The 20,336-nt window shown below is 47.8% G+C and overlaps 1 protein-coding gene across 1 annotated transcript; it reads right to left on the reverse strand.

Annotated features, from left to right (window-relative positions):
• Positions 1–1,549: 1,549 nt before the first annotated feature.
• Positions 1,550–19,148, reverse strand: Gja5 (gap junction protein alpha 5). Its single transcript, XM_048447175.3, has 2 exons — positions 19,024–19,148; positions 1,550–4,517 (listed from the first exon to the last, which is right to left on the reverse strand). The coding sequence occupies exon 2, from the start codon at positions 4,482–4,484 to the stop codon at positions 3,459–3,461; it is 1,026 nt and encodes a 341-aa protein (XP_048303132.1). The 5' UTR covers positions 4,485–4,517; positions 19,024–19,148; the 3' UTR covers positions 1,550–3,458.
• Between the last annotated feature and the right edge of the window lie 1,188 nt (positions 19,149–20,336).

A 20,336-nucleotide genomic window follows, 5' to 3' on the forward strand; every position in this document is an offset into this window, starting at 1 on the left:
TCCACCTCCTCAGTGCTTGGGTTGCAAGCACATGCCACCTTACCCCATTTTTTTTTCCTTTAAGATGCAGGTTCTGTGGCTAGAACCCAGGTTCTCATGCTGGCAAAGCAAGCACTTTACCAAAGCTGAACTACCGCACCAGCAATGCCCGAGTCCAGGTTTGGTCTCTCCCGTGTGCATTTGTTTGTTTGTATCATATTCTGGAGACTAATAGCTCTTAGAATCAATATTAATATTAATCAAAATTAATATTCTAATTTATCAGTGTGTGAGTGTGGGTATGAGTGGGTATGTGTGTGTATATATTTGGTATATGGGTATGAGTGGGTATGTGTATGTATATATTTGGTATATGGGTATGAGCGAGTGAGACTGTGTGTATATTTATGTGTGTGGATTTTGTATATGAATGTTTGGTACGTGAGTGTGTATGTGTGTATGTGGAATATATGCATGTGGCATGTGTGTGGAGTATGTGTTGTGTGTGTGTGTGTATGCAGTGTATATGTGTGTATGGGAGTTGGCACGTGTCTTAGGATTTCTATTGCTGTGAAGAGACACCATGACCACAGCCACTCTTATAAAGGAAAATTGGGGTAGCTTGTTTAACATTCAGTTCCTTATCATTATGGCAGGACATGGTGGCATGCAGGCAGGAATGGTACTGGAGAAGGAGTTGAGAGTTCTACATCTTGCAGGCAACAGGAGAGGGTCTGTGACAGTGGGTGGTATCTTGAGCATATATGAGATCGCAAAGCCCACCTCCACAGTAACACATGTCCTCTAACAAGGCCACGCCTCCTAATAGCGCCACTCCCTTTGGGGGGTCATTTTTTTTTCCAAACCACCACAGTTTGTGACTGTGTGGTAAGTGTGATGTATGGGTGAGTGTGTGGTGTATGTGGGAATGTATGGCACATGTATTAGTATGCGGGGTGCACACATACACACAGGCCAGAGGAGAACATCAAGTACCCTGTCCTATAATCTTCTGTCACCTGAACCTGGAGCTAGGCTGCTGGCTGGCAATCCTTCCGTTTCCACCCCACAGTGCCAATCTACAAGCCAATGACCATGCCTAGCTTTTATGTAAGTACTAAGGATTTGAACTCAGGTCCTCATGCTTGCATATCAAGTGCTCTTATCCATGGAGTCTTCTGGGGGCCCCCAATTGCTTTCTTTACATGAGTTCATTTGTTCACCTTTGGTAGATCAAACTGTGAGCCCCAAAAGGGGAGTTCTAAAGTCATCCCTTAACACTTTGGATTCTCAACCACTCTGGATTGAAAATCATAACAACAGTTACCACTTAATTGCAAACTATTAAGTCTGAGATAATCTGCTCTTCTCTTCCCAAGGAGTCTCTCACCTCGCGGCCTAATGGAGTAGACACCACTAGATCCCATTTACAGGGGAGAAACAAGGCCTCAGACATGCAGAAGCTCACAGCAGACCAGTTGGAAATCAGCAGCTGAGACTCCATGCCCTCCCTTCCCCATCGAGACTGTCACCCTCTTAAAGTCACATCGAAGGACACGCAAACCAGAGCTAGCATGTAGAGGCAGATTTTATTGAAAACAAGTTACACATATTATCTCCCTTTTCCCTTCTGAAAACCTCACCATTCGAAGGCTGATCTTAGAGTTTCTAATTCAAAAACACTCATTGCAGAAAACAAATAAATCCCATAACTAGAAAGACAGAGAATCATAATGAATGAAATGTGTTGGCGGGGCAGGGGAGGGGGCATCCTGCTTTCCCAAGTATCCCATCACTTCTTCCTTCCCAAGCCTTCCTTTCTATCCACCAGTACCATCCAAATGCCAGCCTAGGGTCCCAGTGATGGGTCAGGGGGCAGAGACTGACCTCTGAGCCTTCACCCTTCGGGACTGCCTGTCCCTTAGGCTGATGGAGATGCAAGCTCCGCCCTCCTGCCTGACAACTGCAAGCGGGGCAGAAAGACCCAAACTTCTCTACACATTTCTCATTTCCTTACCTTTCTTTAGGACATTTCTTCACCATCCTATAAGCATGTACACACACATGCACATGTCCACACAAATGCACACACATGTATATACATGTATGCACGCACCGATCTATTTTAATGCAGCAACGTGTCTATGAGTCTCGGTATCTGATCCTGAGCATCTTTTATCTGCGTTAAAAGAAATGGAAGACAACCTATTATGGATCTACTCAGTAGAGACCCCAGGCTAGACCTTGAGGAAGGCAGGGCTTTTCTGCAGTTTTTCCCTGGTAATATTCCTAGGGGTACCAAGGAAACATAGGAATTTAAATAAGAGCTTAGCCCAAAACAGCTGGAGAGCCCCTCCTTCTTCTATGTCCCCTTGATGCCTCTTAGAAAGATCTGGGTAGCTGTCAACATGCCTCCTCTTGGCAGTCAGATAGTGAATGACATACATAGGAGGGAAAATAGTTTTCTGGTATCTTCTCTCATTTATTTTAAAATTTTCATTTTAACAGCAGAATTGTTTTTTCCTAGGAGAAGTACAATGCTTTCCTTGTTTCCCCAAATGCTGGGAAACTTCCCCTGAACTTGGTGACTGGTAATCTAGCCAGGGTTCTCGAGAGGATAGTGACTTCTTGGACATTCCTGTTCAGAAAGATGTGAGAGGAGCCCTGGGTGAACAGCCGAGGATGCAGGCAAGGATGGTTTCTATGGTTACGTTGTCCTGTAAAGGACCGCAGGATGACAGGGGTGGCAGTGTCAGTGCTACCTGTGTGTACAGTGACTGCCTAGGGGACTTGGCACCCTGAGGAGCTGGGTGTCTCTCCTGGCAGAAAGGCTGCATCACTACCATGAGATGTTTGCCAAAGGCACATACCAAGGCACTTGTTAAGCTGATGCTGGCTAGGGACCAAGGATACCCCCTTAAGACTGGGAGAAGGGAGGTGTAGCCAAGGGCAGCTCACGGTCACCTAAGCACCACTCCGAGGGATGGCCCATGAGAGCAACAGATTCAAGGGGATGATACAAAGGAAAGTACTTGATGAACACTCTCAACTGACTGAGAAGCTTGGACTCTTCCAAAAAAAAAAAAGAAAGAAGAAAGAAGAAAAAGGATGGGCATAGTACCAAAGGAGCCAAGACCTGGACTTTCTATCTGGTAAGTTGCTGGTGTTGAATCCTCGTGTCTGTCCTTCCCAGGCCAGATTTGTCATGGTTCCCGTTCCTGCCTCCACCCTATCCAATTTAGTAAATCACGTGAAAGGCTTCACTGTGTATCCTGGTAGAGGATGAGTCCTGAGGAGTAGCCCTGTCCTTGAGAAGACCCTCGAATTGTGATTTTGAGAATGGATGAGCAATGCCATCCAGACTCGGGACCGGAAGGAGCATGGCAGTGCTGAATGGGAGAATATACTGTCCTGAGAGACTGCTTCTCCCTGTCACAGCCTCCTGAGATCCCTTCTGGGACTGGCCTTTCCTCAGAGGGTCACACTGACAGGTCATCTGACCTTGCTTTGCTGCTGGCCTTGCTAAGGCGGCGCTTGTCACCACGGTAGCCCGGAGGAAGGTCGTGGCTCGGAGAGGCTCCATTGAGCTCCTCGGGTTTGTGGCTATATTGCATGTTGAAACCTTGAGAAATATTCTCCTGGTGCGGCACTTCCTCTGCAGCCAGAGTGTCTGGATTCTTCTGGGAACACATATTATTACTTAAGCCCCCCAAGTACTTCTGGTCTGCTCTGTTCAGGCACTGGTTGAAGTCAGGGGGAGGAGTGAGGCGCTGGGTTAGGCGGGGCTTGAAAAAGCGCTGTCGAATCTTCTTCCAGCCCAGGTGGTAGAGTTCAGCCAAGCTGAGAAAGAGAGACAGTCCAGCCACGGCCATCATAAAGACGATGAAGACGTTCTTCTCTGTGGGCCGCGAGACGTAACAATTGACTGGGTGAGGACAGGGACTCCTGCGGCAGACGTGAAGGGTGTCCAGGAAGATTCCGTAGAGGAGGTACTGGCCCACGATGAAGGCCACCTCCATGGTGGTGCGGATCAGAATGGTGCAGACATAGGTGTTGAGAAGAGTGCCCCGGAGGACAATCTTTCCTTCCACTTCATTCCAGCAGGACAGCTCTGTCTTCTCGGCCACCGGGTACTCATAGGCACCAGTGGCACGGGCCTCTTTGGTTTTCTCCGCATCCCGCAGCTTCTGCTTTTCCTGCATGCGCACTGTGTGCATGGCGTGGCCCATGTAGACCAGAGACGGCGTAGAGACGAAGATGATCTGCAGTACCCAGTAGCGAATGTGGGAGATGGGGAAGGCTTGGTCGTAGCAGACATTCTGGCAACCAGGCTGAATGGTATCGCACCGGAAATCAGCCTGCTCGTCTCCCCAGGAGGACTCAGCAGCGGTGCCCAGGACCAGCATTCGGAAAATGAACAGGACGGTAAGCCAGACCTTGCCGATGACCGTGGAGTGCTTGTGGACCTCCTCCAGGAACTCCCCCAGGAAGCTCCAGTCACCCATCTTGCCAAGCTTAGGAGACCGATTCTGAGCCTTCTGCAAACAGGGCAGAGAGAAAAAGATGTCTGTGAAGGATGTTTCAAGAAGTTTGAAGGCCCCATCAAGCTCTGGGTCTTTGATTCGTACCAATGAGTTCTTTAAGAAAGTGCCCCCTTTGCTGGATGTGGTGGTGCACACCTATAATCTGAGCCCTCGGGAAGCGGATGCAGAAGAATCAAGAGTTCAAGCTTCCTGGGGTCTCATAGAGACTACAGTTAGAGGTTAGCCGGGCTACATGTGAGTCTGTCTCAAAAACACATATTTGTGGATGGCTTAAAATAAAATTTAAATGTCTAAAAACTACCATCTGATTATTAGAGCTGTTTGTGTTTTTTGGAAGGTGACCTTGGCATCTGGAGCTAGGTCCGTAGAATAGTCCACCTGACCCACTTTCCCACACATGAACTGATAGAGACTGTGGGTGTATACACAAGACAAAGTCCAATCTTGGGTGGGAATGGGAGTCATGAAGTCCCACACCTCGCTGAGAAGCTATTGGCAACAGAGGATGGCTGGGCAGGAAAGAGTTTTCTTCAGAGGTTTGCCCCAGGGCTACCCATGCTGCAGTAAATAATCCTTCCCCTTGTACATACTGATAGTACTACAGGGATTGACTTGGTCAAAAAAAAGAGGAAAAAGCAAATGAAGGAATAGTGGTGTGGTGTGTAGAAAAGAGAAGAGAATGGGGGTGAGGTGGATTTAGTAAATTTATTTTCTTAAAATATAAATTGAATGAGGACGTGGCAAGAGAGCTGGCTCATCAGTTAAAAGCACTGGCTGCTCTTGCAGAGGACCCAGGTTTTGTTTCTAGCTCCCTCATGGCAGCTCATAACCCTCCGAAACTCTAATTTTGGGGAATCCTGGCCTCATGGACTGCTGCATGCATGCTGTGCACATGAATTCATGCAAACACACACACACACACACACACACACACTGAGGACAGTGTCATTTTCTTTAAGCCAAATGTACTGAAAAGTACCCTCCCATTCCAAAGTGAGAGAGGAAGTTCTAAAACAAGTCAGGGTGGCACCACATGAAGGTTCTAGAAACCACGTAAGGTGTGTGTTGCAATGGAACATCTATGTCTTACTCCCAGACATTCTACTGCAAAAGGTGAAGTGTGTTAGATCATGGCCTGTCCCTTGAAGACATCCGTCTCTCTAAGAGGGCCAGACCCCACCCCACCCCACCCCAATCCCTAGGATGGAGAGCTAAAAAGACTTGCGTTATGGCGTAGCAGTGGGGCCCTAATTAATGGTCTTCACCAGCACCGGACTTCTCCATACTCTTTGTTGTGTACATGGTGCTGAGCTAGACCCTGCAACAGGAAAGGTCCGACCACCCCTAGAGGATATAAAAACCAAATACCACCTTCGTTTAGGGATTTCTCATCTCCAAGAGCTTTCTCTTTGGGGCCTCCCCCATTCTCGCTCTATTGCAATGGTTACCTCACATCCTTTCTTTTAAAAAATGATTTATTTTTATTTTATGTCTGGGTGTTTTTTCCTGCATGCGTATGTGTGCACCATATGTGCTCCTGGTACCCAGGGAGGCAAGAAGAGGGCATTAGATCACCTAGAACTGGAGTTATGGATGGCTCTAAGCTTCCATGTGGGTGCTGGGAACTGCACTTAGGTCCTCTGAAACAACAGCAAGTGCTTTTAACCACTGAGCTGTCTCTTCAGCCCCTCTCTCCTTTCTTTAAGCCAACCCTCTTAATGAAGCCTGTATTTGGGTTTTATCCTTTAAACCTTTTTTTATTGTTTGGATGATTGTCCTGTTCTTTTCTTTCTTTTCCTTCTGTATGTATGTATATATGTGTGTATATATTTATGAGTATGTGTGTGTGTTTTGCCTATAAGCCTAAGCACCACGTATATGCAATGCTGGAAGAGGGCATCAGATCCCCTAGACTGGGGTTACAAACAGTTGTGAGCCACCACGGCAGTGCTGGGACTTGAACCTGGGTCCTCTGGAAGAGAATCCAGTGCTCTAGCTATTGAGCTAATTCTCTAATGCTCCCTCACCTCAAGGCCCAATCACAGTTTTGAGAACCTTTCTCCTAATAAAGTTAATTTCTGAAAAGCAATTGTATTCCAACTCCGTTCCCAGCCCAACCATTTCTATTCCATTCTTCTAGCTAATGGGGTGGCCTCTTAGGAATCTGGATTTGTAACAAGGCTTTCAGATGATTCTTATGCCAACCGTCCAGGCACTATACGTGGAGTCGGGAAACTAGACTTGGAGTCTGCCATGTGCCTCTGAGCGCTTACGTAACTAAGCCTGCTCCCTCTCATTCCAGTGGGGCTGGTGAAGCTATACCAGAGGATCTGGAGGGTCTAACGGCATGAAGAACGTGATATACTGAAATTCACACCATAAATGTTCCATATGTTTTGAATGGCTGTTAGGCAGAGGGTTTTTTTGTTTTGTTTTGTTTTGTTTTGTTTTTGTTTTTGTTTTTGTTTATGACTCTTAAAAGGCAAGCTGAAGTGGAGGAGGAGATAAGGAGTGACTGGGGTAGCAGACTCTGCTTCCCCAGAGGCATTTCTACTGACCAGAATCAGCAGCCTTGCATCAGCAATGGGGAAAGACAGAAAACAAAGGCACATTTGGGTCACTTTAAAGATAGCACAGGTTTTCAGTAGGTCCCCACCTTCAACTCCCACGAGCTTCAGGCTGTAGGACAATGCTGATCTTCGTGATATGGTATAGTCATTGCAACTGTGGCTCCATTTGTTAAGATATCTGCTTATAAAAAGTCATATGAATTTCCTTTGTCCGTCTATACCAAGTTCCACTCGGTTCACAGATGCTCTCTGTGGTATTTGAATGAGAATGGCCCCCATAGCCTCATGTGTTTGAATGCTCGGCCCCCAGCTAGTGGAATAGTTTGGGAAAGATTAAGTCTTATTGGAGAAGCTGAGGCCTTGTCGCCTTGTCAAAGGAGGTGTGGCCTTGTCGGAGGAGGTGTGGCCTTATTGGAGGAGGTGTGGCCTTGCTCTCAGCGGCTAAACTAGTGCCATGCATGTCTTCAAGCCATGATGATCATGGACTAATCCTCTAAAATTGTAAGCAAGTCTCCAATTAAATTCTTGCTTTTAACAGTTACCTTGGCTACGGTGTCTCTTCACAGTGGTAGAGCAGTAACTAAGACACCCTCCTTCCAGCTACTTCTTACATACCCCTGCCCCCAAAGCTGAGTCCCTTTTACCAGCCATTGCCTTCTCTAGGTCTCCTGCTCCCTCCTGTGCTACTTTGCTGATGTGCAGGATTCTCCACCCAGCCCTTGTCATCTTCTCCCCAGCGGGGAGATTCTGAGAACAGATAATGCCTTTTCTTCTGTCATCCAGAGAGTGGCCCAGAGTAGGTGCTCAGTAGATCTGAGCTGAGCAAAAGAGGAATAAGAGGCTCTGGTGCTCTGCCCAAGGGCCAGCCAACTGCTTGTTCCTTGGCTGTGTCCTGTTAGTAGCTGAACAACCCAGATGGATGGAGCCGGAGAAGTGGCTCAGTGGTTAAGAGCACTTGTTGCTCCTACAGAGGACCCAGGTTCAGTTTCTCGGATGTACACGGTGGCTCACAACCCAAGGGATCTGGGACTCGCTTCTGCCTTCTTGTGCACATCTGCAGCCACATGCACACATAATTAAAAGCAAAATAAATCTTGAAATATGAAACCCGAGAAGGGGAAGTTGGAAATGGAGAAAATAAAACCATACAATTACTAGTAAAGAGAACACAGGTATAGGAGTTATTCAGACTTCAAATTCCTGTTGTTACATGCTGAGCTCAAACAAATAATTCAGTCTGTGTGCTCCTGCCCTCACCTACAAAGTGGACGGAGAGATTGGGACTCAGCAAGAGAGTCCCACTTGGTGACATACAAACGGCAATGGGCACAGAGATCAGCAGAAGATAAACAAAAACCAAAGCCATTACCAACTCGAATCCAGTTAGGAAAAATAAGAGAGGGAAAAGTGTGTTACCACAGAGAAGAGAGAAGAGAAGAGACGAACAGAAAGGGATGTGAGAGAACAGAGATGTGAGAAGAAAATGAACACTGAGAGAAAATGAAAATAAATGACACATTCTTCCAGGATCCGGGACAAGTATCCCACACTTAATCCTCAAGGAATTTTCTCCTGATCTTTTCATTCTGTCACTCATTCCATACAAGTCCCCAAGGAAGTATAAAAATAATTCCAGACAACGGCTGTGACGCTTTGGTCTGGTCTGTCAAGAGGTTTGACTGCTGGGTCCCTAGTTTGTGGTTGGGGGTGATACCTGGAAGAAGAAATTGCCTAGGTTTAAAAGACTGTTTAGAACACCAGAGACCAGAGTGTTAAGAAGGCTGCCCCATAGGAGGGAATAATAGAAGTTATCTAGGGAGGTGTAAGAGTAAGATGGACCCCAGGTCCCTGGCACAGGAAAGACGATGAAGGAATTTTCACTGATGACTTCCTTCTGACCTTCAGACTACGTCAGAGCAACTCACAATCGCTGCCATGCGCCAGCTGTTCAGGTTTCAACGCGAAATGTCCACGCTGGAGCCAATTTTGTAGCTACATTGGATCCCTTTGGGGCCCAGACAACCACGGCCAAAGAAGTTTGTAGATTAGCTACTAAGTGAGTTGACTGGGTGTACAGCACACGAAAGGCTTCTAGATAGTATCTGTTTCTTGGCAGGAAGTGTGCTGGGGGAAGGGTCAAAGGAAGTTGCCCATGCCGTGAATAAATCCAGCGCATACAATGGCAACTGTGCTCAGGCTGTGGTGTCCCTGGCCTCCACCACTCTGAAATCCAAACCCAAATCCACTCAAGAGATCCTTCAAGCGCTGTCCGATTCTGTCTTTGCCCCCTCTTTCCTCGCATGCTCACTATTTCAGACATCCAGTTCTCCAGGCAGACACATGCACCATGCTTCTCCACGTCTCCGTCTCAGCTCCTCCTGTTTCTGTCATCCAGAATACCTTTCGCTTCAGCAATTCATTTTATGGGTTTCCTTTTGGGGGAGGGGAGTGCTTGCCATAGCCAGGTCGTCTAGACACTAGGAATTTAGCATGAAGGAGACTCAAGCAAGGATTCTTTGCTTTTGCTTAGCTTAGTTCCCTTTCTTTCCCTTACGGAGAGAAGTTAAATGCATACTCTCAGCAGAACACGTTAGTACAGCAAAGCTGAGGTTAATCCACCAAGGAAGGGCAGGAAGCTACTGCAACATTTGATGGGAGCTTGATGGTTTACTGGGTTTGGAGGGGCTCCTCGGGCCAGGGCCATTCAAAGAGCCATGGATAACTAACTGTCCCATAGCTCTCTGCAACTGATGAGATCTGTGCAATCTCTAAGCTAAAAGAAGTGATCCCTAGGACCCAAATTCTGTTCTTAAAACCCACAGCAGGCAACTCACAACTGCTAGTAACTCCAGGTCCAGGGAATCAGACACAGGATTCCAAGGGATCCTGCAGATAGTGTATGTGCATGCATCTGCACATGCACACATACACACACACACACATACTTTTAATATAGTAATAAAATAAATTTTAAAAAAGAGCCATGTGTAGTAGCGTGCATCTATAATCCCAGCACTAGATAAGGGGAGACAGGAGCATCTATGTGAACATCCAGTCTAGATGAATCGGTGATCCCTAGGTTCATCGAGAGAACATGACTCAAAGAATAAGGTAAAGACAGATTGTGGAAGCCACCTAATATTGGATTCTGATCTACACACACACACACACACACACACACACACACACACACACAGATATGTATATATATACATATATACATACACACACACACACACACACACACATATATATATATATATATAGAGAGAGAGAGAGAGAGAGAGAATAAAAATATTTCTAATCAAGGAGGGAAAACGTGTCTTGATTATGTGTGACACTATCCTGTGGACTCAGAATAAAAAGGGAAGAGAATAAAGTGAGCTGAGAACCAGCATTCTTCTCTCTCTGCTTCTTGACCTCACAAAATGTGGCCAGACAGACAGCCTCCCTGCACTGGTGAGTTTTCGTCAATTCGACACAAACTAGAGTCACTCTGGAAAAGGGGACAGCAGCTCAGGAATTACCTTTGCCATACTGGCCTTTGGGCAAGTCTGTAGAACATTTTCTTGATTAAGAGTTGATGTGGGGTGATACATCCCACTGTGAGCAAATGGTCTTGGATTGTGCAAGAAAACAACCTGAGGGAGCCATGGGGAGCAAGCCAGCAGGCGGTCTTTCTTCATGGCCTCTGCATTAGTTCCTGCTTCCAAGTTCCTGCCTTGCCTTCCATCAGTAATGGACTGCCACTTGGAAGCATGAACCAACTAAACCCTTTCTTCCCCAGGTTGTTTCTAGTCAGTGTTTATTACATCAACAGCGTAACTAGAATACTCCCACCACCTTACAATCCCACCATCCCGCCATTCTGCCATCCCGCAATCCCGCCATCCCTCCATCATGCCATCCCACAATCCCACCATCCCTCCATCCCACCATCTCACCATCCCTCCATCCCATCATCCCACCATTTCTCCATCCCACCATCCTGCCACCCCTCAATCCCTCCATCCCGCCATCACACCACCTCTTCATCACACCATCCAACATCACACCATCACACTGCCTTTTCATCACCTTCCATAATAAACTGTATCTCTTTGAAACTGTGAGCCAAAACAAGTACTTCCTTCCATAAATTACTTTTGTAAGGCATTTTGTCACAGCAGCGAGAAAAGTGATACAAATAACATCACAAAGAGGTTCCAAGGAGGTTCGAATCTCCTTTCTGAAACCCAGTGATACAACCAACACTTTTCAGCTCTCAAAATGTGTTTCTCTGCAGTCTCCTGCCAGCTCAGTGAGCAAAGACCACATTTCTCTACTCAAGGCTGACTTTCACCTCCAGTATTACAGATAAGCAGTTTTCTTGTCAATGATGGATCCTCATACACTCTGTTCAGTGAATACTGTTGCCTGTTCTGCAGAGGGGCAAACATAGCGATGAGCTGATTAAAGAAACAAAGATTAAAGAAGCAGCCCCAGGGTTTCAGTTTCTGGCTGATCTAGTGTAATGCCAGTAAGTCTCCTTCCAGCTCCCCTCCAAGCATGCAGCTCATCAATTCTCAGGTCTCTGCCCTTGGAACTTCATGAACTCCCATGAATGCGGGGCCACTGAGTGGTTTCAGACATGAATCTGCTGGTTAGCGATAACGCCCAGGGTCAGCTTTTATGCAATCAAGCAAATATTTATTATGCTCCCTTGACGTAACCTGTGCTATATATAGTGCTGGGGAAAGTATGCGGAGAAACATAACTCATTTCATCTTGAGCACTTACTGTCTTCATACACTAGTCCAGTGGTAGAACTCATAGACCCGAAGGCCCATATGACTTTATGCTAAAGAAACACTGTGCTATGGAAAAGCACAAATAAACCCAGAAGCGGACGAGAAACTCGGTGCGATGTGTCATACAAACACGTGAAATAGCATTGCCCTCAGCTAGAAGGGAAAGCAGGCGGGCGGATAAGAGGACTTCCCGGAGGAGGCAGCCTTAGTGGATGTGATGTTTATCAGGGCACAGTGGGAAAAGAAGATGCAGGAGATGTGGGGACATCTCAGACGAAGAGAACTGCAGGAAGGAACTCAGTGGGACAAGAACTGGCATGGTTTTGGGGTGCAAAGAGGAGGGAGTCTGGCTAGGAGGTCAGCATGAGATTGCAGCAGACTTTGAAGGTCATGCCAAAGAGTTCGGAGTAGTTTTCAATTCCTGCATTCACTATGACCAGTATGTGCCTTGCTTCTGAAGGCAGAGTCTGAGAAGTTTCCCTCCTAGGGAGCTCAGGATGTTATGGAATGTACAGGTCGCAATCTCCATTACTCCTTTAGGAATGGTTGCAACATAAACCATGTAGGCCACAAGAGGCAGGTGTCCCCCAACAGGCTTCTAGAATTACACCCTCATCTCTCCTGTTCAAGAGTGCGTATTATGAATGAACAAGCAGCTCCCCAAGGGGTAAGCTGGAAATCGTCCATAGTCTTTGGTAACAATTTTGTTCTCTGGGGTCACAGGTAGCAAACTTTCTAAGATAATGTCTGACAACAATTTCTGTGTGTCCTCGCCAGCATCTGAGCCTTGGGGTGCACTAGAGAGTCTTTGGGGGTCTCACAAACATACTAAGAACAATTTGCTCCACTGGCCATGTATTGTCTCTTTGCGGTCCCCTCAAGGAATTCCCCTCCCACGTTGTGCCATGCACCTGGCGGTACGTGTACCATAAAAACAACAGCAGAGGAAGAATAGAATTCACATGACCCAAAACGCCAGGACCAAATGGATCGAGGCTGATCTTTCTCAAGTGCTGAAGAAAAGGACAAAACTGAACACAGAGTTAGCTCCACTTAGGAGTTATCTTCCCTCCTGGGAAGCCGACTTAGGGACTCCTGTTCCATGACAGAGCATCAAGGAGATGGAAGCCACTTCCCCGTGCCTCCTCCCCTCAGAGTACTGGGAAACTTTTTCAAGTTTGTCAAAATTAGATTACAAGACCACTCCACAGAGGCTAATTCTGGACAACGGCACATGCTCTGGACAGTATCTTATAGATCTCCGCTTCTCAATAAAGGCTGTTATTCATGGTAATAATAGCGATCCCCGGGGACTCCGCTGCAATCTCGCTCACCATGCAGCGGAATGCAGCGCCGAGGAGGGTTGACTGGCTTCCCAATTAAGAGAATTCTGTCGTAAGGGGCCCCAAAGGGCCTCCTCGAAGAATGCCTCGGGCATGGTATTGTGCCAGTGCGGTTTAGTGCGTGAAGTGCTTACTGAATGACTATGCCGTGCCAGACGGTACAGGTGGCTGCAGGAATGTCGTCTCCGAGCCCTTGTGTACGGTTTTCTGGTTTCTCCTTTCCTGGTAGTTTCCTCTGAAAGCAAGCGGGAAGAGTTGCGTGCAAGACTAGTCTAAGTTCTCAGCTCTCCCCATCCTCTTTACTATCCTTGAAATTCTCAACTACGTCGTCTAGTTTATCAAGGGTTACACACACAAATACACACCTACATATGTACAGATACACACACACACCTATACGCGCACACATACAACACACACACACACACTGAATGTCGATGATGATGGTGCTATAATTTACTGAGATATTTCTGTGGGCTGAACACCCCAGAAGCATTACAGACTGTTCCTGTTTGAGCCTCACAATGGGCTGAGAAAATAGAAGTCACTCTCCTCCCCTCTTAGAGCTCAGAGTGAGGCCACACGACCAGCGAAGGGTGAAGCTGGAGTCAAACACTGGTCATGGAATGAACACCTGGCAGCAGAGTTCCATCTAAACAACCGTGCTATTTCCCATCAGCATTGCCTGCCCTGCCGTTCTTCGGCAAAGCCTCACCAGAAGAAACTGGCCACTTTTGTATGATGCTCATGGGACAGTTTTTTTACCCTGGGAGTTGATTTAAGAAGTTGGAGTAATCCTTACATTTCAGGTTTAAATTCTCAAGGGAATGACCAGGCACCTGACAGCTGCGGCCGCTGCTGAGCTGGGCTGTGAGCTACTTCCCAGCACTAGGGGGTGAGGAGGGGCCAGCATCCCTGAACCTTGATCACTGTGTAAGGGAGAGGAAGATGGAGGTGGGAGAGAGGAGGAAAGAGACAGGTGGATGGGATACAGTTTTCCTCCTACTCAAGCAGGGGATTGACTCCTTTTAAAATCGAATTATTTTATTCTGGCAAGGACAGCTGGATTGGTGGATTCAGAGACACCTGCCAGCGCATTGTTGTTGTTGTTGTTGTTGTTTTTGCTTTGTTTTGATTTTTTAATTAATTAATTAATTAATTAATTAATTAATCTTAAGCCAAGAGGGTGAAAGAAGGAGGCAGAATGAAGAAAGAATCGTGCTGGGAACAGCAATCCATTTTCTTCTTGAAATGTTAAAAAGGGGTAGTTAGAAGAGGGTAGTGTGTAGAAACACTTTAATTTACAACAAAATAGTGGGAGGCCTTTATTACTGACCTTACGGGGGTTGATCAGTTCCTAAGCAATTAGTAAGGAAAACTCTATTTATGACAATACTCAAATGCCTTTATTGTTCATTCAGTCTCATAATAGACGCATAGAACTTTACAGCGGCAGACTCAACCTATCTATCTCTTAGACTCAACCTATCTTTCCGAGACAGCTGTAGAGCAGGCACCACAAGAACATCAGCACCACCGAGAACAAGATGGATTTCCACGTGCACAGCTCTTTAAAAGCCGTCATTTAAAACCCATGCATTAACTCTCTCCAGGAAATCGTATGATTCCATTTCACAGAAGAGAAAACGGAGGTCTCAGGGTTTGGTAACTGATTCAAAGTCAATGATTAGCAAAGGCAGCAAAGGGAGCTGACTTGTCACTCTGATCCTAAAACGCTTTGTCTTTAAAAAGGGAAAGACAAAAACTCTTAGAACCAACCAAGTATGGCAAACCTGCATCCAGGACGCCAGTCCCAGCCTGAGAGCAATGCATTGCCCACTGTAGCCAGTCCTACAAGAAGCCAGGATCTCTTCTGTTACCTTCTGTTTTATCGGCAGAGCAGACCTTGCTTACGCTGCTTCTGGCCCTAGTCATGTGTCCGGGGCCTTGGCCCACAGTGCTCAGAATCCCTCCTCTTCAGCATCTGCTACCATTTGGTCAGAATCTACATATAGAAAGCTATTTCCTTTTTTAGCCAACAAGTACCCTTAGCTTCTTACTACTAGACGTCTAGCTAGCCAAGCAGCACGCTCTGAGGTCTTGTGCCTGTCACCACATAACAAGGTCAAACAGAAACAGTCATAGCTGGGTGATGGACTCGTCATGGTTTCTAAGAAGTACTGGAGCCAAGACTCCCATTCCATTGCTTTCTCGTTGAGCGGTCTCAGTTTCCAGCTCGAAACCGAAAGGGAATGTTTAATGCTGGGCACCAAAGAGTACCTAAATATGTGGAAGCATCTGGAACTCTATTTGGCACAATGGAGGTTTTTGTTTGTACCTTGCTTTCTTTTCTGATATTTTCAATGAAAACCATCGACTGTGACCTGATTACCAGTAACAGTTTGGTAGTGAACTTGAATTTGCAAGAAACAGGTTGCTGACACTGCCAGGCTTTCATGGCACTAGGTGGTACCAGACAGCAGCTATCAGGGAGGACACTCGGGCACCGCTAAGACGGTTGTTTAACCAGGCATCAAGACCGTCTGGGCAAGACTGAGGAAGCAGAGAGGCAGCTGTAGGCCCTGCTCAGATCACATCCTCTCATTCCCAAGTCAGGCCTGCCTCATAACACGTCTTTAGCTCCTGCGTTTGCTTCATGGGAGTGAACAGCTAAAGCTCTCTGGGTGTGTTCATAGCTGAAGGCAAAGACGAATCCAAGCAGACCAGGTCTACTGGAAAGAGAGAGAGGACTTCTCCGCTGTGAACCGGGGATCAGAGACATCGTGACTGACTACTTCTGCCTTCTCCTAAGAACTTTCCAGGTTGGCATAGTTGGGGTTCTGGAAGTCCTTCATAGGCACCCAGTGTTAGCATCTCATGAAGGAGTCTGTTTCTGTCTCCAGTTATTTTGCTGCAGTGTTAGACAGATCTTTTCCCTGAACCACAACACCCTGATCTAAAGAAAAGCAGAGGAGTTGCCAAGGCCCGAGCACTCTACGTTGCTGCAGCTGGGGAGTCTGGGTATGAGAGTTGGTAGGTGAGTGACCAAACCAAGAGAAAAATCAGACTCTAACTCTTAGCTTAGAGGTCAGCAATAATGGGGTGTGTGGGGTGGGGGCTGTCTATGTTATAAAAGCAAGCAGAACCTTTTTGGAATTCGGTGTCACAGCCAGGCTTCACTGAAGAAAAGGCTTTTGCATCAAATGAGATGTAATTCAGAGTCTGGGGCTAAGGACTGGGTCTGCTGGTGTCGACCTTATGGCTCTGTTGCTGGTTGCACAGCTAGCATGAGATAGCCATTTAAGATGGCAGGCTGGGCACGTCGCTTAGTGGTTAAATGCCTGTACTCAGGTACCCAGATCCTAGTATTCCGTGTGCAACAGTAAACAGGCTTTGTGTGATGCTTACTGACCCTCACGGAAGACTTCCTCCTCCTGAAGCTGAGGATCAGAGACATTAAGTAATTTGCCTGAAGACACACAGCTAATTTCCAAAGCCTCCATTTGAATTAGACACCATCATTTCCCTCTGTGCTATCTCAATTTCTCCGATTCTGTTACCTCAAAGCTCCCTTTATTCATCAAAGTGAATGGATTGCTGGGTTTTTCCCCCCATTATTTGTTAATACGTCAGAAACAATTGATTCAAAAAGCAGCACTAAGCTGTCATTCACAAGTCAGTCTCTTCCAACAATAGGAAGGAAGCAGGCGTTTCTTACAGGAAAATGGGCATCTCTCCTTTTTGGCTAGCTCAACCCTTGAGCCCAGAGCCAGGCCTGCGGGCACTCAGAGAGCTTACAGACAGCTGCTGAAATTTCCCCTGTGGAACAACAGTCCTTTCCTGGAAGATCTGCTGGTTTAGGGGGCTGTAGGTCTCCCACTTCTGGTCCTGAGTGACAGACATAGCTCACTTGGTCCCTCTGTAATTGGCAGTCCCCAGCAAGGTGGTCAGCCAGATGGCACTGTAACCGCCTTGGCGACGGCTGGAGCCTGTGACTCCCTGCTGTCTGGAACCCCCAGCAGCCGGTGGAGGTGAGGAGGGGCAGACAGGAAGGCAGCGGGTGTCAGAATCCAAGACTGTGGAGATGCTTAAATTGCAGCACCAGGGAAGGATGGGCAACGATAAAACACAGCTAAGAACAGGGGCAGAGCAGGGCGTTCTCTCCAGCGAGTCGTGTTCCTTTTCTGGGTCTTGGTCTCCTTGTCGAAGGAGTTGGACGGGCCAGTGTGAGACCTCTTCTGGTTTTAATGCCCTACAACTTTAGACCCGTGCTAGGATTGGGGGATAGGAGTGAGGTAGCTGGGAGATGGGAGCAGGGGCTGGTGTCAGGAACCCAGCCAGACACCGCTGGAGTTCTAAGACAGTGGCAGGGCAGAGCCCCTTGACTCGCTGGGTGATTGTGGCTCTGTGAACACCACCTGCATAGGCAGCTGCTGAGTGAGGAGAGGGCCTGGAGGGACCAACCACCCGCTATACACTGGTTACGAGCTTCAGATGTCTCCGTTGCCCTAGGGTAGGGGTGGAGACCTGACAGGAAGGTAGAAGGTCAGAGTTGTCCCTAGAGAGCAATAAATCAGTCTCTGGGTTGGGTTAAGATTCTGGGGACAAAGGGTAGAGAAGATGGAGGCCACCTAACCTCTTACTGGGAAAGTCAGGCTGGTGTGCCTGCTAGCCATGGGATGTTCGAGGAAGCTGTCTGCACACAGCGGTGCTGGTCTGTACTCTGCTGAGCATCTCTGACTCTTTGTCACGTGCTCTTCCTTCTCCCAGGCCCGTCTGGTCAGGCTCTCCCTAAACCTTGGCCAGGAAGCACCCACATTAGTGAAGAGCTAAGGAGTAACCAGGAATCTCGACGAGGGCCATGACGACACGGAGGAGAGGACAGGAACCCACTGAGTGAAGAATGCAAATCCTTGCATCAAGTGATGCTTCTTCAGTGGTTCTGAGCTGCGTTGGAGCCCGTGGAATCATAGTTCTGCACGGTGTTGCTACAAATCGGACCAGAGAGGGTCCTTCTACTTCCAACATTTTATAGGAGAACAATGAGAACCAGGAGGAGGAAGCGTCACGCCCAAGGTCACATAGTTACTTAGGGCACCAGCCCCAGGTTTCCCACCCCAGGTCTGGGTTCTACTGCCACATGATCAGAAGCAGGGAAGGCACTGGCAGAAGTCACTGCCTCTCTCTGCCTTCAAATAGGATGGAGTCCTCCAGGCCGCCCGCCTCGCTCGGATTAACTCTCGGTCATCAGTCTCTTTCACCTGACCTCAGGGGCAGCTGGGATTCCTGTACATAGCCACTGCACAGTGGAGACATGATACAAGGCAGGAAGCTAAGGAGAGAATATTTTTAAACTGCCCAGCATGGCTTATGAAGGAAAAAAAAAACCCAAAGCACTCTCCTAGATGCCGTGAAAAGCATTTCCAAAGAGATTCCATGCCCAGAGAAAACACTGTAAAGACGCTGCTGGTTTTTTATTTTTAAAGGGCCAATTCCCACTGCCCAACAGTTCTTGGAAGTGGACTAGTGACCCACTTCTTAAGATGCCCCAGGGCGCTGCAATTCCACAGGGGCAGACTGGGACCGGAGGGGGCCCCGCCCCTACGCGCTTTTCAAGACAGAAATCAGTAGATTTACCAACCTTCCTATTTAATTTAGCCCGGCTTCACTATAGCCGAAACAGAGAGGGGTAGGAAGTCAGGTGCAGAGGAAGACTTGCTTCGTATCCAGCCTCCCTCTCTGAGCTACTTCCCGCTGATGAGTAGTTTAAGCTTTTAAAGTTCAAGTCCAGCCTTACCTGCTTCCTCTCCTCCTCCCTGGAGTTGACTTCTTCAGGCTCTGGCTGCCGTTCAGCTGCCCACTGTTATTTGCTCTTGAGCCTGTCAGTTGCTCCCCTCCCACCCTCTTTTAATCGCTGTCCTGTACCCTCCTCCCTCCTCCCACTTCTTCCTCCTTTCTTTCTCTCCACCCCTTTCCCCCTCTGGGTCCCTCCCTCCCCTCTCTCTTTTGCGCTCTTAGAATTTTGCACTCATTTAAAAATCGTCTGCCCTCCCTCTCCTCACCAGCCCCTGCTCCAACCTCCAACCCCGAGAAAGACTCCGCTCTTCTCCCCCACCCGGCTGCCCTCCGCTGTCCCGCTTGGTGGCTGTCCTTGTCCCCGCAGTCCCGGCACTTGCTCTCTTCTCCGCTGGCTGGCTCAGGCACAGCCTTTCTGGGTCTTTTCCTGCCCACCCCTCTGCGGAGGCTTCAGAATTCTGCTCTCCTGAAGCATTCCAAGGATAATCCCTTTCCCCCATCCTTTCTCTGTCACCAGAGAAGAAGGTGTCCCTCCACACAGCAAGCCCTCAGAGAGCCCGGGGAAAAGTAATTCTTCCAAGCCTCAGAGGTTTGACACCTAGAATGGACGCAAGCTTCACCAGAATGGCGGAAGACCTTGACCTGGAGCTCCAAATGGTGGAGCCACCTTCCCACCACCCAGAGTGTTCTCGTTCCCTCCTCTCTAACCAAAGGACAGCATCGTCTGAGAGCCTGGGCACTGGACGAGGGCTTCGCATAGGTGGCCTGTTTTATTCCATCTAACCACCCCGGTTTCTGATTTCACACATGTAGGCATTTTTCTACAATGTCCCTGAGGAAACAGAGGGTCGAAGACATGGAGTAACATATCAGTTGAGTGGCAGGTTAGGCTTCAAAGTTTTAGCCAACACTGAAATTCACCTCCTGGGGCCATCTAAAGAAGTATCCAGACACCCCAGTGCAGCTGAGCCAGTGAGCCATCTTAGAATACTGTTTATCTCAGGAGAGCAAATTCAGACATCATGGTGCACCCATCACCTCAGACCGCCTCCTCTTCCGTCTTGTATCAATTGCTCTGTTTCAGCATTAAGCCATGGACCCAGTGGGGCTGTGACAGAGGGGGTTACTGAATTCAGAAAAGCCAATGACTAAGAGCCCACAGATACGACAGCTGAGGCGGAGAATCTCATCGAGGGAAACTGAGGGACAGTCTAGACTTCCGAACAGTGTCACATACCACAGTGGGTGGCAGGTGGCAGCCAGCACACAGCCCCGCCTCTTGCTCCACTTGGCGCCTTCCTCATCCAGAGCTAG

This window comes from Myodes glareolus, chromosome 17 (assembly GCF_982192425.1).
Source record: "Myodes glareolus chromosome 17, mMyoGla1.1, whole genome shotgun sequence".
NCBI classification, from domain to species: domain Eukaryota; kingdom Metazoa; phylum Chordata; class Mammalia; order Rodentia; family Cricetidae; genus Myodes; species Myodes glareolus.

What these genes read in the sequence shown, in the direction of transcription:
- Gja5 (XM_048447175.3), bottom strand. Translation starts at nt 4,484, where the DNA reads ATGGGTGACTGGAGCTTCCTGGGGGAGTTCCTGGAGGAGGTCCACAAG.